Source organism: Melopsittacus undulatus, chromosome 3, assembly GCF_012275295.1.
Source record: "Melopsittacus undulatus isolate bMelUnd1 chromosome 3, bMelUnd1.mat.Z, whole genome shotgun sequence".
Classification (NCBI taxonomy): domain Eukaryota; kingdom Metazoa; phylum Chordata; class Aves; order Psittaciformes; family Psittaculidae; genus Melopsittacus; species Melopsittacus undulatus.
Genome location: NC_047529.1, coordinates 18,848,117 through 18,863,173, shown reverse-complemented (window position 1 = coordinate 18,863,173; position 15,057 = coordinate 18,848,117). Strand labels below are relative to the sequence as shown.

Here is a 15,057-nt window from a genome sequence, read left to right as displayed (position 1 = left end):
CTTCTTGATCATGTGTTGTTTTCATTTTACATGTTTTAAGCAGCTGAGCCATTTCCTACTTCCAAGGCAAATATTATCATTTCCAGCTATTTAGAGCAGTGCCTTAAATCCATATACACCTCTACCCTCTAGTGACTAACTCCAGCCACTGCAGATGCGTGCAGGTCACTGCTGAAGTTCCCCAGGCCTCGGGATCTGAGTGATGAGAGGCCAAAATTAAAGCTGAGTTGTAAATGTGAGTACTGTATTTCCTAACTAATAACATTAACTATGAGTGTGACACAGCACCCTGCTGTTGAAGGGAATCTAGCCTGAGATTTCAGTACACAGAGGTGCAGTTTTCATGGAACCACAGAATGGTTTGGGTTGAAGGGTCCTTAAACCTCACCCAATTCCAACCCCCCTGCCATGGGCAGCAACACCTTCCACTAGAGCAGCTTGCTCCAAGCCCCTGGGTCCACCCTGGCTTTGAACACTGCCAGGGATGGGGCAGCCACAGCTTCTCTGGGAAACCTGTGCCAGAGCCTCACCACACTCACAGGGAAGAACTTCCTAAGGTATAATCTAAATGCATCTTCTTTCAGTTTAAAGCCATTTCCCTTTGTTCTGTCCCTCCAGGCCCATGTCAGAAGTCCCTCCAGATTTCTTGTCAGCCCTTTTAGGCACTGGAAGCTGCTCTAAGGTCTCCCAGACCCTTCTCCAAGCTGAACAAGCCCAGCTCTCTCAGCCTGTCTCCATAGCAGAGGTGCTCCAGCCCTCTTGAGTGTCTTTGTGGCCTCGTCTGGACTCACTCCAACAGCTCTACATCCCTCTTGTGTTAGGGGCCCCAGAGCTGGATGCAGGATTGCAGGGGGGTCTCATGAGAAAGAAATTTATAATTCCTTTTCCCTGCTTACCCCGTCTCCCAAGCTGCTGGTGTGGGTCCGAAATCATGATGAGCTTCATACTACAGATGTGGTCTAGTTCAGTTCCTGTGTACACAAGCCACATCCACACAGCTTCTATGAATCACATCAGCAATATGTATTTCCAGTTTTGTACTAGTCTCCATCTTATATCTGTAACAGAACAACAGTAATGAAGGGGGAAAAGACAGAAAGAAAACAATTAGAAGAGCCTTGTCCCCTGCTGTAGTTCAATGAGCTGGGGTGAAGGGGAGGAAGGTATCACACTTAAGGAATCTAGATACAGTTATTGGACCTTGCCACTGCCCCAAGCTTGAGCGTGTCCCTTCCTGCATAAGCCTGGCCAGCCCAGTGCTCTCGAGCTCATGAAGCCAACCTGTCCCTTCACACATAAAGGAGCCAGAGTCTTACCTGGATTACAGCCTGCATCCAGGTTATAGGTAACCCTTTTCTACCTCCTTACTAATGATCTCCTATGTTGGAGATGTGAAGCCTCCCGTAGGTTGCCATCAAGAAGAAAGCAGGTTCATCCTGTAAGGATGAGAAAAAACCCCAACACCCCCTAAACCCCACGGGTTTTGTTCTCTTTGTATTGTAATTCTCGTTTACACCAGCAGGACGTACAAGTTAGGCAGTGCAAGCTGCGATCAATATAAAGCATGCTCCAGTAAAGTGATTCTGTACACAGCCACAGGGTAAGGTTCGTGTACATACACACAACACGGGCTTGTACCTGTTTATAGCACAGCTGTTAAAAGGGGGGAAACCCGGCTTGGATTTTTAACCCTTCAGATTCTACTGAGATGAGGATGAAAAACTAATTCTCCTTGATTCTAGGCCATGGCTACGGGGCTTGAACATGGTAACATGGAAAAAAGCATTTGCCATAAAAAAAAAAAAACCTGAGAATTTAGAGCCTCAGAACACAAGAGGAGAAAAAAAAAGCAGATACAAGCACACCTGAATCCATTCTATTTATTTATAACTGAAGAAGTGCTTGCAGACACCCAGAGAGCGAACTCCGCTCTTCACCCTCACAGCCAGACCAACGCACAGCGGGCGGCCTAGGCCCTGCTCTATTTAACCCACGGCACGCACCACCCCTTTACAGCGCGCTCTCCTCAGACCGCCCAGCGCCATGACGTGCCACAGCCTCAGCCGGTGAGGGGCTGGAGCCGGGGCTGTTCCTGACCTCCCCGCGGCCGCCGGCAGGTAATGGGGGACAGCGGCTCTCTGCGGCCTCGTCTCGGGCGGCGGGAGCTGGGGTAGCCCGGACCGAGGGCTCCGGCGTGGGGGGGCTGCCCTGGGCTGAGGGGGCTGCCCTGGGCTGAGGGGGCTCTGGCGTGCAGGAGCGCGGGGTACCTGAACCGGGCGGGGGTTGGCCTGGCCGGGGGAAGGAAGCCCCGCACAGCCGTGTGCGGCCGCGGGTCGGGGCTGCTGTGCAGGGCACTGCCGGCCTGCTGGACGTGTCCCTGGTGCTAGTGTGGCAGCTCCCTCCCTGCTCCGGGCAGTTAGCTGCCTCTGTCCCCCAGAGCTCCTTCAGGGCCGTGCCTTATGGTGCTGAGCCTCCGAGAGACCTGGGTCAGTAGATGTGCTCAGGTGTGTCCCGAGAGATCCAGTATGGGAAGGCCTTGAGGAGAAAGAAAACAAACATGATTATTCGTTTTAAATACATAGTTAAAGGATCAGGATGTTGACATCAGTATTGTTAATGATTCTGTGATAATGAACTGTGTAAAGTTCAGAAGAATGGACCTAATTTCCCTTCAGAGAACTCAAGTTCATATTTGTCACCCCCAAGAAGGGGGAATTTATTAGTCAGCCACGGGCTGCACGTAATTTGGCAGCTGGGGTTCAGATGGACACAATGGGGTGTTCTCCCTTCCTTCAGGTTCAGCTAAAAGAAATCCCATGTGGAGTTGAGTGCAGTGATGCAGCCCCACAGGTCTGGGAGGGTTGCTGGAAGGGGGATTATGCCTCTGGAGTGTCAGTGCATTCTTAGCAGCACTGTAGGCCTGGATGTTAATTTTGGGAGATACACAAGGTCAGGGGAACATTTACACTGTTTTCCAGTGTAAATGTATTCCAGTGCTGTATATTAGGGGGAATTCTGGGAATTGAACTAGGAAAATTCCCTAGAGAAGGTATCTTGTGTTCTACCAGAATGACAAATCCTGTTCCATCACTGCAAGTGGCATTCAGATGCTTGTTACGCTAGAACTTTTCCTATGAAGTAGGGTATTAATGTACTGTGAACATTAATATGGATTTACTGGTTATATATATACAAGCACTGTTTTCCAGCTGAATTTCAGTAGCAGAAGTTTTTCATAGGCCAGTTTCTTACAGCTTTGAGTACAGAACGCACTTGAGAGATGTAGTATTTCCAGTGGCTCACTGGATGCAGTACCGCCTCTTTGCAATCCATTTAGGGACATAAGTGCTTAGTTGGAACTTAAATTGCACACTGGCTTCTATGACTGGTGTACATTCTTGTTGGTAAAGCTGTCTGTACACAAGCAGTGACCTTTGGTCATAAGTGGATAAAGAAGAACTTGGTTTTGTAATGAAGCTATAATCAAGTTAGAGATGTGATAAAATGTTGGGAAACTGACATTACTGCTCCTTGTCTAACTTGAGCTGACACCTTGCAAGCAGCACAACCTTTTAATGGATGTATGACTGTATCTGAAGTTCAAAGCTTGTTTTCTAGATTCCCCACTAGATTACGTGTACATTTAGTAATCCCACACCCAGTGTGGGGGCTCAGAAGCTATGATGGTTTCTAGGTGGTTTCCTCTCCCTGATGGGAGCTGTGCAGGTGCAGGCTCCACCAGTTCCCGTGTTGTGCTTCCTTCTCCCATCCATTGCCCTGCAGGTATGTGGTCTGTGCTATGCTTGTGCTAATGGTTCATTGGCTTTTATGAGGGTTATAAAGTTCTGGTGGAGACGGACCTTGTTATTCTTATGGTGAGAGCTGCCCCTGTTTACATCTTTTGACAAGCAGAACTTTTCTCATGGGACAGTTTCTTACAACTTTGGATACAGAAAATACTTAAGAACTTGTCAGATTGCAAGAGCAGGAGTTCCTGTGTATTGGAAGCAGGAAGGAAAAAGGAAGAAGTTGAGCAGTGATGTTGGGTAAAGAAGTTGCTCTGCAAACTGAGTTTCCTCCAACAAACTGTAGTGTCTCACTTCCCATCTCTGAAATTGGGATATCAGTATGACTGGTAGGTACGAGGTCTTGTTTGGAGTGTCAGTGTTAGTAAGGCAAGCTGTATAAATACAAAAGGAATATTTTAGCTACTCATTCTTAAAACTAAGTTATGACTTTGATAAAGAGGTTAATGCAAACAAATGTTTTCTCTCTGCTCAACAGATGCCATGTTGCCTCCAAAGAAGGGACGAATACCTTCCAGAATAGCCATGAACTGTTTAGTCCTGGCAATTTTCTTACCATTTCTTCCAAGCACATTGTCTCTCCAGCCAGCCCAGGCCAAAGTGTTGCTGGTATCTTTTGATGGATTTCGATGGGATTACATCTATAAAGCCTCAACTCCCAATTTTCATTATGCCATGGAGAATGGTGTTCATGTCAAACAGGTCACTAACGTTTTTATAACGAAAACATATCCTAATCATTACACAATGGTGACTGGTCTCTATGCAGAAAGCCACGGTGTAGTTGCTAATGAGATGTATGATCCTATTCTGAATGAAACTTTCTCTTTGAGCAGAATGGCTGTCTATAACCCCAAGTTCTGGGAAGAAGCCACCCCAATATGGATAACAAACCAGAGGGAAGGACATAAAAGTGGAGCAGCCATGTGGCCTGGGACAGATGTGAAAATACATGGAGTCTTTCCTACATATTATATGCCCTACAACTATTTTGTTTCCTTTGAAGATAGAGTTGCTAGGCTTATTGACTGGTTTACATCAGAAGAACCCATAAACTTTGGTCTCCTGTACTGGGAACAGCCTGATGAGATGGGCCATATCCTGGGTCCAGAAAACCCACTTATGGCACCCGTAATTAGTGATATTGACAAAAAGCTGGGATATCTTCTGTCCAAGCTGAAGAAAGCAAAGCTATTGGATGTGGTAAATGTCATAATTACAAGCGATCACGGAATGTCAGAGTCTTCCTTAAAAAGGCGCATTGAGCTCGATCAGTATGTGAATAGAGAGCTCTATAAAATCTTTGAGAATTCTCCTGTGGTAGCTATTTTGCCAAAAGAAGGTAGGAGTTACAGCACTAAAATTCTCTGAAGAAAATACTTGAATATGAAACCTTACAGACATTGTTCCTTAACTGAAGTGGCAGCAGCAGCCACTGATGCCAGTGGGACGTCAGCCTTGAACAAGGAGTACTTGCAGGATCACTCCTTTGTTCTTTTTGCTAGCTCTGTCAAAAGCCTGGATTAACTTTCTGAAATGAATTGTGAGCAATTTGTCTGTTGTTGACTAATATTGCCGAATATCCTTTAGTCCTTACAAAAAGTAAGATAATCTAACAGCATTATCAAGGATGAATGGTGTTCCAGGTAGATAACAGCTGAATGTCACATATCTTGCCTTTCATCAAAATGATATGGCTAAAGTCATAATGGAAGAATTAGATTTCTAACTCAAACAGTAAACTGAAACCAGATGGAGACCTGTGATAAAAAGAAAGCCTGTGTTGGCTATTTGATCAGCTGCCAGACATTGTAGTTCAGTTTTTTCCCCTATCAGTTTTAATAGGCAGCCAGTTATGTTCATAACCATTTTTATTGCCATAATAATGGGCAAGAACACTGTTGGAATCAAAACCTGAAGTCTGGTTGCAGTCATTGAAGTGTTGCTTAAGTGTCAGGTGTATGTTTAGGGTAGTGATGTAGGGGTGCTGATCTTTAGTTGGATGATCAAAAGTATAACTGGTGCCAGTGCATTAACCTGGAAAATAGCGGGTTTATGTGTGGGGAGCAGGGCTCATTTGGAAGTTGAGTTTTAAGGTGACCTTCTGAAAAGGTTTGTTTTAAGATTCATGTAACATTTGTATTACTAGTGGGTAGCACTCTACTTAATGCCCCAGCAGGGAGGATATTTTGCAGACCTAAGTGACCTTTACATATGTAAACAAATGTCTCCTGTCATTTTTTAGTTTGAAGAATACTCCAGACTAAAAGGTTAGTACATCCAGACTGAGTCATTTGCTACCTGAGCACATTCAGGCTCTTGTATCTGGTTGCTGTTTCTGTCAGTGGTGATAGAAGAGCTGGGTTTGGGAGTCTCATCCTAATGGAGACAAACATGAGAACATCCTGATCGACCTTTTCCAAATAAAGGAGTTGTAAAAGTAATCTTTAGTGCTGAAACATCCCTAATGCAGTAAATGAGAACTTAAAAGATTCATAACCTGATTCTCCTGCCAGATGCTGAAAAGGAATAGTATCTCTGCAGCAATCAGATGGCAGAGTCGTAAAAAAGCCATTTCCGAAATAGCTTGGATTTGGTTTTGCCCAGAGGTTTAGATATCTATTACACTACCAATAAACAAGAATTAGTTTTGAGGATGGTTTAAAGTCCTTCCTTTTGTGTTACCAGCTTTAATTTTTATTATAAACCATTTAAGTATGAAATAACAAGTACATAAGACTGATTCTTTGAGTTATTTGTCTTGCTTGTAAAACTTAGACATACAAAAAATTTTGAATGCTTCAACATGCATCAGTTTCTGTTATTTTAGCTGTTTGGCAGCCTATTTCTTACTTGAGAGGTAGATTAAAACCATTATTTAAACATGATGGTGTATTAGTGTGGAACTAAGCATATGTTCATGAACATGGTACCTGTAGCACAGCTGGTGATGCTGACCTGGTTCTTGCATGTATCGTAATACATTAATTCAAAAAATTAATTTAGTTTAAAAATCATAGTTTGCTGTATTTGGGGCTTCTCCTCTCTGTTATCCCACATAGAAAGATGACATAACAAAATTAGTTTTGTTACAAATTTAGTACTAGAAATGCTACATTGGACTCCTTTTCCCTCTTGCTCTGTCTCTATCATATCTGGACTTCAGCTGTCTTATCTTGACTTTTATTGCCAAGATTATTAAGTCTAGTTGTTCTTTCTTTTATGCCAGTTTGAGTTAAGTAACATTAGACATTAATCCATTTCCAGTTTTCCTTCAGAATCTCTATACTGGATCCTAGGAACTGAGGAGGAAAATGGAGAAGTTTCTTTAAAGTTATTGGTTACCTCCTCCCAAACTTTTTTCCCCTGAGATACATGTAGAACTCTATGCTCACTGTAAGTGGTATACTTCAGGAAGCATCTGACAGGTCAAACTGAGCACTTGATCTGGTGGTCATCAAGGCAATTGTTTCTTGGGACAGACACTCAGAGAAGAGCTCACTTGGAGGAACACCTGCTGCAGAATGTAGCTGTGAAGGCAGAACTAGACAGAAATAAGTTGTCAAAATGACAGGATGTACTTAAAATTCCCCTTATCTGCTAAAAACGGCAGTGTTGGCCACAAAGGAAATGTGTAAGTCTTCCAGCTGTGCTTCAGACCTTGTAGTGCTGAAACTGGCCTACAGAGACTAGCTGTGAACTGTACTGTCTGAGTGACTTGCACATGTGTGTAGTAGCACAAAGTACTTAAATAAGTCATGGAGCTGAGTTAATTGGTGCCTAACAGAAGTCTGTTATATACACTGCATAGCCCTCAACAGGAATCTCTGCCGACATGGAGGTGGAGTTGAAGAAACTTGCTCAGGTGTAGGTTGTTGAACTAGCTTTTGTGTTACTGTCTGGATGTCCTGGTTCCTCCTTTCTGTGCGCTGGTGCTTTTCAGCTTGTCCAATTGCTTTCTGGCTGTTCAGTGACTTTTACTGGAAAGAAAAGCTCAGAAACTGGAAATAAGGAAATAAAGAATTGGCAGTGGAAAATGTTTATTGATTTGGTAGTGTTAATACAGCTCTTGAGGTTTTACACTCCCTATGCAGTAGATGACTAGGGAAGGGAAAAGAGTAGAGCTAAGAATACAAGCGATTGTGTAGTGATGTTAGCTGCTATTGAGTACACAGTTCTAGGCAAGAAGTGCCATTTCATCTGACAGTCCAGCCTGTTGCTTTGTCCCCTGTTCCCTGCTTAGGCCTCTGCAATCTTCGTACAGCTCCTAACATATTAGTCATGTCTGAATTGTGACCTGAGGGCTTCTATTGAATGATTAATGCAGCTAGTTGTGCTTATCTCTAAGCAATTAATTGCTAATACTGTGATATGTGGTGCATAGCAACAAACTACCTGCTCTTTCTAAATCAGCTAAACTTGTCATCAGAATGGTAGAAGATCAAAACGGGGAATCAAATGGGGTCAGATATGTAGCTGTTTATTGGAGCATCTTGTAGAAGAAAAATAGTTGGGTTCACTCAGAAGTAAGTTTTTAGAGATGCCAGGAAACAAAGTGGTGCTCTCTGTGGCCTTTTAAAAGGAAAGCAATTAACAATTAAACTGATTTAAAATAATAGTGTAATTTGTCATCGTAGCCAACTGAGGGGAAGAAGAGTATGGCCTTAATGTGTGCATTACCTCATGAACAGATTTAGGAGCTATCTTCTCGCTTTCAAGCTTTGCATGGAGCTAGAAGGAGCTGGTTTCTTTTCTGTGAGTGTTAATGGAATGCTTCTAACTCATTCCTGTGAGAAGCTTACGTTCTGGTAACTATGAAATCAGGATTTTTTTTTTTGTAAATTAGCAAGGCACTTACTACATGGGAATAGGCTGTGAAGGCCAGTGCCAGGTGTGAGCTCACTGTGAATGATGCTCTGGATTTCTCACAGTAACTACTGTGCACGTTTTAATCCGCTCTTGTCTCTTACACCTATAATTAACTTTTGGGGATGTGTGTTTTGCCTTCTTATTCCAATTGTGTTTAAACTACTGATGAGTTCAGTAAGCATACTGCTATGTTTAAGTTTTGTCTTTTGTTTCTTTGAAGGCAAACTGGATGAAGTATATGAAGCTTTGGCCAATGCTCATCCCAACATGACTGTATATAAAAGGGAGCAGATTCCAGATAGATTACATTACAAACACAACAGTAGAATTCAGCCAATCTTAGCAGTGGCTGATGAAGGATGGGAAATTGTGTATAATAAGTTTGATGTTATTCAATGTAAGTATTCTGTCTTTACAGTGTTTTGGTTATTTTAAGACTGGGATGGAAAACTCTGTACTTAAGTGTGTGGAATTAAATTTTTGCCCGTGGGATGAGGGAGGGGGTACTGGGCTTACCATTTCAAAGAATAAAACTTACTGAGATATGATCATTCATGTGTTTTAGTGGCCACACGATTGAGGTCTTATTGTGAAATCTAGCAAAGTGACAAGCACTTTCTGAGAGATTAAAAAGAAACTAAAAATATTAAGTGAACTTGACAAGTAGAGGATGAATTGCTTTGTTTTATCAGGTATTATTCATTTGCTGGAGAGGGGTTACATTGGATATACAAGAATGCCTTCTGAAAGTCCTCATTTTCTGTGGATGTATTTGCTTACAGGAACCTTTTTCTGTTGCTAGAAAGAGTCCTCAAATGCTGTGTTACCATACAGCAGAGGTTTTCATTTACCTTGTAGGCTAAGATGCATTTTAGATGACCTGGAGGAAAAAAGTCCCATTTCAGTTCCTCTCCTTGGGGTTTCACTTTTATTATAGGTAGAATGGAGACAGTAAACCGTAGCTTTTGGTTAGCTATGAGGAAAAATAAAGGTGTCATATTGTCAGTTCTTAACTTTCTTAACTAGAAACCTTTTAAACTTTGCTGCTGGTTATGTAGCTGAAGGGTGTTACCTGTAAGACAAGTACTTCAGTTATTGATAGATGATGAGAGCAGCTCTTTTGCTTACAGGTGTATTTACATGTGCAGGGGTTTCAGTGCCCTGCAAGGAGCAGGCACTGGAGACCCACTAGTGAGACTTGTAAACTTTTCCCTTGCACAAAAGTGGACAAAGCATCAAAGCAGCCACAGCTGAAATTCTGTCAGCTACTAGCAGTCAGACAGCCCATCTTTACGTGGATTTCCCCTTCCTCCCTCTCTCTTCCCAAGAGCTCTGGTACAGTTGCAAAGTTGGAGTTTTTCCTTAGGGAAAATCCAGGAAACTTGTGTGTAGCCCAGCGTGCAATTGGCAGCGCTGTTACTGACTGCCCTGTGAGCCTGCCTTTTTTTAAATTTTCTTTCTTAAAAATAGTGTTCTCCATTCTTTTTCCTAAGGCATTTTCTCTTTGTAGTTCTGAGACTTTGTATTTGCTGGGAGGCATTTATGCTGTTTATCAAAATGGTTCTTCAAAACTTGTGGAAGACTAAATGATGTCTGTTGCTTTTCTGCATTCTGTTAGTTTTAGCAAAAAGTTCAATGCTTGTTTTGCAGCTTCAGAATATTGACCTTTATCTGTCTTTCATTTCCAGCTGGTAATCATGGATATGACAACATGCTACCAGAAATGCATCCATTTTTTTTGGCATTTGGGCCTGCTTTCAGAAAGAATGTCACTAAAGAAGTAATGAATTCTACAGACCTGTATCCCTTATTGTGTCATCTCCTTGGTATTAACGCACTGCCACACAATGGCTCATTCAATGCTGTGAAAGACATGCTTGCTGAAGAAGTTCCGTTTGGAGCAGACACCTATGCTACTGTTCTAGGAGTCTTTTTAGGCAGCTTTCTTGTTATGGTTTTTATTGCAATTTTTGTTAAGCATTTTATCTTCATGCAAGCTAACACCATGCAAATGAAACATACTGAAGCTGCCCAGCCACTGTTGCAAGATTAGTAACATGTGGTACTATTTCCTGTTTGATGCTTAATATAAGCTTAAACAAAAAACAAGTCACAAAAATGGATAGAGGTGGGTCAGCATGAATGTGTGGAGTAAAAGGAAATGGGTGCTGATCCGTTGGTCCAGTGGAGTACATACGTACCAGGTATGCAGAGAAAGAGCATGTTTCTGTTTCAACTTACAACCACTTAATCTTTCAGGGGTTGAAAATACTCTTAGGGACACTATGTATGTAGACCTTGAATACCTGATTCTGATCTACTTTTAGGAAAATAACATCAGCTGAGGTGCACTTCACAGACTATTATGTGGTGATTTAATCCCTCTCCAACACCCTTTTTGTTTTTTCCTTTGAGAAGTTCTTTTTAGTTTCTTGGATTCTGACAAGTCACTGAATGGGACTAGACTTCTTTGGGGTGTTTATTCCATGACCAAGAAAGCTTTTGCATGGATCACCATTGCAGCTAGCTTGGCAGAATAAATCCTGCGGAAAACCAACATTATTATTAAGCTAGATCATGCACTGCTAAATGTCTGAAGTTTAGAGTTGGGCATATTTCTTTTAAATTACTGTGTTAACTGTAGCCCCAGAATAAGAATCTAGGTGGTATTGCCTTCAGCAGTGAGCGTTAAACTGCTTGTTTTTTTGTTTTGTTTTGGGGTTTTCTTCAGGTAAATATAGGTCTTTGTGATTTTAGGTATGTTTTGAGGTAAATGTCTTTCTTTTTCTGTTGTTCCTTGTACACTGGAATTCCATGCAGTTGGCAGTTTAAAGACATGTACAAGCACAACACCTTTATATCCAAATAGACTCTTCCATATTTCTGTCATGAGAGGGTTCCTTCAGAATAAGGCAGATGAAGCAGGAAAGGAACATGCATGTGCAAGCTGTCTTCAAAGTGCTGTCAAGCTTGTTACTGGGTAACAGCATATGATCTGTTACTGGAGACTCTCCTCTGGTGTGGGTTTTGCTTGCTGTCTTGCCTTTTATCCGAGTGGACCTTAGAGTTTGAATATGATTAGACATACAGTTTAAGGAATAGCCATATCTTAAATGTGAAAAAGCACACTAAATGAAAAAAAAAAGGTATAAGACTGGGGATTGTTCTTCCAGAGGAAAGTCTCTGTCAAGGAAAATTACTTACTATGGGTCATCAAAACTATATATTACTCTGATAATTTTGCATGGAGCAATAGATCTTTTGCTACTGTAGCTGTGGGGGTTTTTGGTGAGCTAATTTAAATGGGAGGCGAGAAGCTACTAAGGTTTGCGTGAAACCTGAGTGGTTTGAAGTGAGAAAAGTTGTCTGACTTGTTTGGAAGCTGATGGCTGTTTTTCTCCTCCCTGTATGAGTTGATTGTTTCTCTGCACTTTGCTTCTCACTACAGTGCCTGAAGGGGAAAGAAATTCTTTCACACAAACTGTGAGTCTGGTATTTTAAGTGTAATTTATTGCTTTATCCCCAGCACTCAGAAAAGGGCAAAGGTGGGGACATCTTGGCCTTGGATGTGATCTGTCAAACTACTGATGTGACTAACAGTGTAAGGCTGCAGGTGCAGGGTTGCTGGCAAACCTAGCAAGGAGCAACAAGCTGACTAACTGAAGTACAAAACTCATTTTGCTGAACTTAATTCCACACCTAATGCATGTCACCTTGGTGAGTTCAGATGTGAGTGTGCTCCTCACTGCCTCAGTGATGACTCTGTCACAAAATGCCTGGTGCTCAGTGTGTCTGAAATAACAACCTGTTGGATTCTTTTGTGATGACAGGGACTCTTGCTTGGCATTAAGTGGTCTTGCAAACGGATGTGGAAGGTTTCCACAGACCACAGCGCAGTGCAGTGGATGCTTGACAGGGAAGGCAGTGAAATACTCCACTTTAAGGTGTATGTTGAAAGTCTACCTGTAATAATAGCTGTAGGAAGGCAGGAAACCAGCAGATCTGTGAAGGACAGCCCCTTGATTTGGGGATATGTATGAAGCCTAATGAGAATGTGATTCATCACTGCAGTCCTGCTCTTCCTGTTCTGCGTACTGCTGCCTTGTTTACATACACTGCCATTTTTCTTAAGAAAACACTGAAGGAAAACACCTGAATTAGGTGTGTCTGGTGCTGTAAAACTCAGTGGAGCTGACCATTAGCTACATCTTAAGTTTACTTTGCTGATGCCAGCTAAAGCTGAATGCTGCAGGGCTTCTCAGGCTGACAGATGGAGGCAATAGTGATGTTCACAGCAGTTTCTAGGGTGTCTGGGGTAGTCTGAGTAGAAAACCTGCACTTCTAAATTGTGATTCATCACTTCCCTAGCTACTTTCCAACAAGTAGGTGGCAGACAGCAGCTTGATGCACTGAGTCCAACTTTTCTTTGTTATTTGTAACGTAAAAGCAAGCTTTAGCATAAACATTGTGTTTAAAACAGGATCTACAGGCTTTGTCAAGGGAGTAACTGAAAACTGGAGATGCTCTAAACATATCCTGTAGCTACTTCAGCTACACACTTTCTCACTTTGGAACATTCTGCTTTAATAGAAATTCTTATTGCAGTAATTTCACAGCAGTGTATATGACAGAGGTAAAAATGAATGGATTGTAATCTCAAAGGTGATCATTAAACTCCAGCTTCTTTAATAGTGACCAGAGTAGTTATATCATGGGCCATAGTGACCCTGGATTTTAAGGAGGAGGCAAAGTTGGTCAGTGTTGTTCACTCATGTTGGGACTCACCTGTACAAACATACAAAGGAAGAATATGTTTCCCCCTAACAAAGAGTTTGGGAATAAGAATACTTAAAATAATTGGGAACACAAGCATGAGAATTCTTCTGGATGCCACTGGTCTGTATTGCACTGTAAGGCCCTTGAGAGGGGTAAATTGCAGCTATGCAGGAAACAGAAGGGAATCTTTCAGCATTCAGGTATTTAGGTGTAGGTTTAAATGTTTCCCTTATTGCTGAGGTTTATTTGCAGGTACCCCTGGGCAAATATGCTAACTACTCTAGCCAGTGTTAAACACTATTGTAAGGTGTTGGGTGTGTGCTTAATGAACTGGAGAAAAATAGCAACTTTTTCTCTGATGGGAGATTTTTTCAGACTACCTTTTGGCTGGGGAGGATCTGGGATTTGGTTTCTGTGTGTATGGTGCTTTTTTGATGTACAAACAAGTTTATTGGAAATGGGTTTCAGTACCCTGTATGCTACTTGTAACTTAAGCTTGGAAGCAGAGAAACTTGCATGATTTTGTCTTTTGTTACTGACCTGTAAAGCATATTTTGAGATGTCAAATGCTTTGTTTCTTTCTCTTTGGAAACATTGAAGTTGAAATATATCTTTGCTATAGAGCTATCAAGCATTGAGTGCTTGCTTCATTTAAAAGGACTTCTGGAAAAAAAACTTGAATTGTGGAGGGATGGCTGGGAGAGAATGGCCTTAACTCAGATGTATTCCAAGTATTTCTTGTACCCTGCAGAGTGTATCTGTAAAAATAACTGGAAGTGTGATGGAGCTTCAGAATTTTAGGTCAAAGTTCTTAAGAGACCTCTCCTACCTTGCTATTGTATATGGAAATAAGGGCTGTCTGTTACCAGGAATGGTAATACTTTCTTTTATCAAAACAAGCCATGCAGGTTTCCTTGGTAAAGAAAGAGCTGCAGTAATGTTAGTTGCAAGAAATGCAGACTCAAGCAAAAATGGCACAAAAATGCCAACCAAGGGTTGTGAAGAGTGACTTGTCAGAGGTGTGGAACAACGCAATCCTGAGCTGTGTGCTGGGAGAATGACAGTCAGTTGCTGAGTCCTGCTGCTTTGTAAAATGCAGATGCAACAGGCTTCCTGCCACATCATCTTCCCTGCTTAAATAATGGCCATGAATGTGGGCTTGACCATACCTGTGCTGCTCTAGACATCTTTCCAGAAAGGGCATGTTTGCAGCACAGTAAAGGTAATGTGTGTTTATTACATGTGAGGCTACAACAATTGTTGCAAGCACATGAAAGCACCACTTTCAATGGGCCTTGCCGTAATGAAGTCCTGATCTGATTCCTATTAACACATCTTCTTGTTTTCTGCAATAAAAGGTGGTACTGTGCATATTAAAGCAAACCTTTGTCTCTGTGGTCTTATCATTGGAGGTATGTAATGCTGTTGGTTTGTATTCATAGACACTACATCCTTTTCGAATTACAGCAAGTTAAACTTCCCCTGTAGCAAATGGTTTGGACCTGTAGTTGGTTGAATCGGATCAGTTGTGGAACTGTTTCCTTAGTGCAAAAGGACAAAAACATAAACCCCCAGGGGTGGATGTTATAAAGGCTTCTCTATGCAG

General features: G+C 42.0%; 1 protein-coding gene across 2 annotated transcripts; it reads left to right on the top strand.

Annotated features, from left to right (window-relative positions):
* The first annotated feature begins 2,041 nt into the window (after positions 1-2,041).
* On the top strand, positions 2,042-14,834 carry ENPP5 (ectonucleotide pyrophosphatase/phosphodiesterase family member 5). Of its 2 annotated transcripts, none has more exons than XM_034060314.1 (4): positions 2,042-2,117; positions 4,285-5,148; positions 8,896-9,072; positions 10,364-14,834. In XM_034060314.1, exons 2-4 carry the CDS (start codon positions 4,290-4,292, stop codon positions 10,726-10,728), a joined length of 1,401 nt encoding a protein of 466 aa, XP_033916205.1. In that variant the 5' UTR covers positions 2,042-2,117; positions 4,285-4,289; the 3' UTR covers positions 10,729-14,834. The 2 variants fall into 2 exon arrangements, with proteins under 2 accessions (XP_033916205.1, XP_005146480.3); XM_005146423.3 differs by lacking the exon at positions 2,042-2,117 and adding an exon at positions 3,917-4,135.
* The last annotated feature ends 223 nt before the right edge of the window (positions 14,835-15,057 follow it).

Coding starts and splice junctions, on each gene's coding strand:
- ENPP5 (XM_005146423.3), top strand. Junction 5,149..8,895: donor AGCTATTTTGCCAAAAGAAG/GTAGGAGTTACA, acceptor GTTTCTTTGAAG/GCAAACTGGATGAAGTATAT. Junction 9,073..10,363: donor TAAGTTTGATGTTATTCAAT/GTAAGTATTCTG, acceptor TTTCATTTCCAG/CTGGTAATCATGGATATGAC.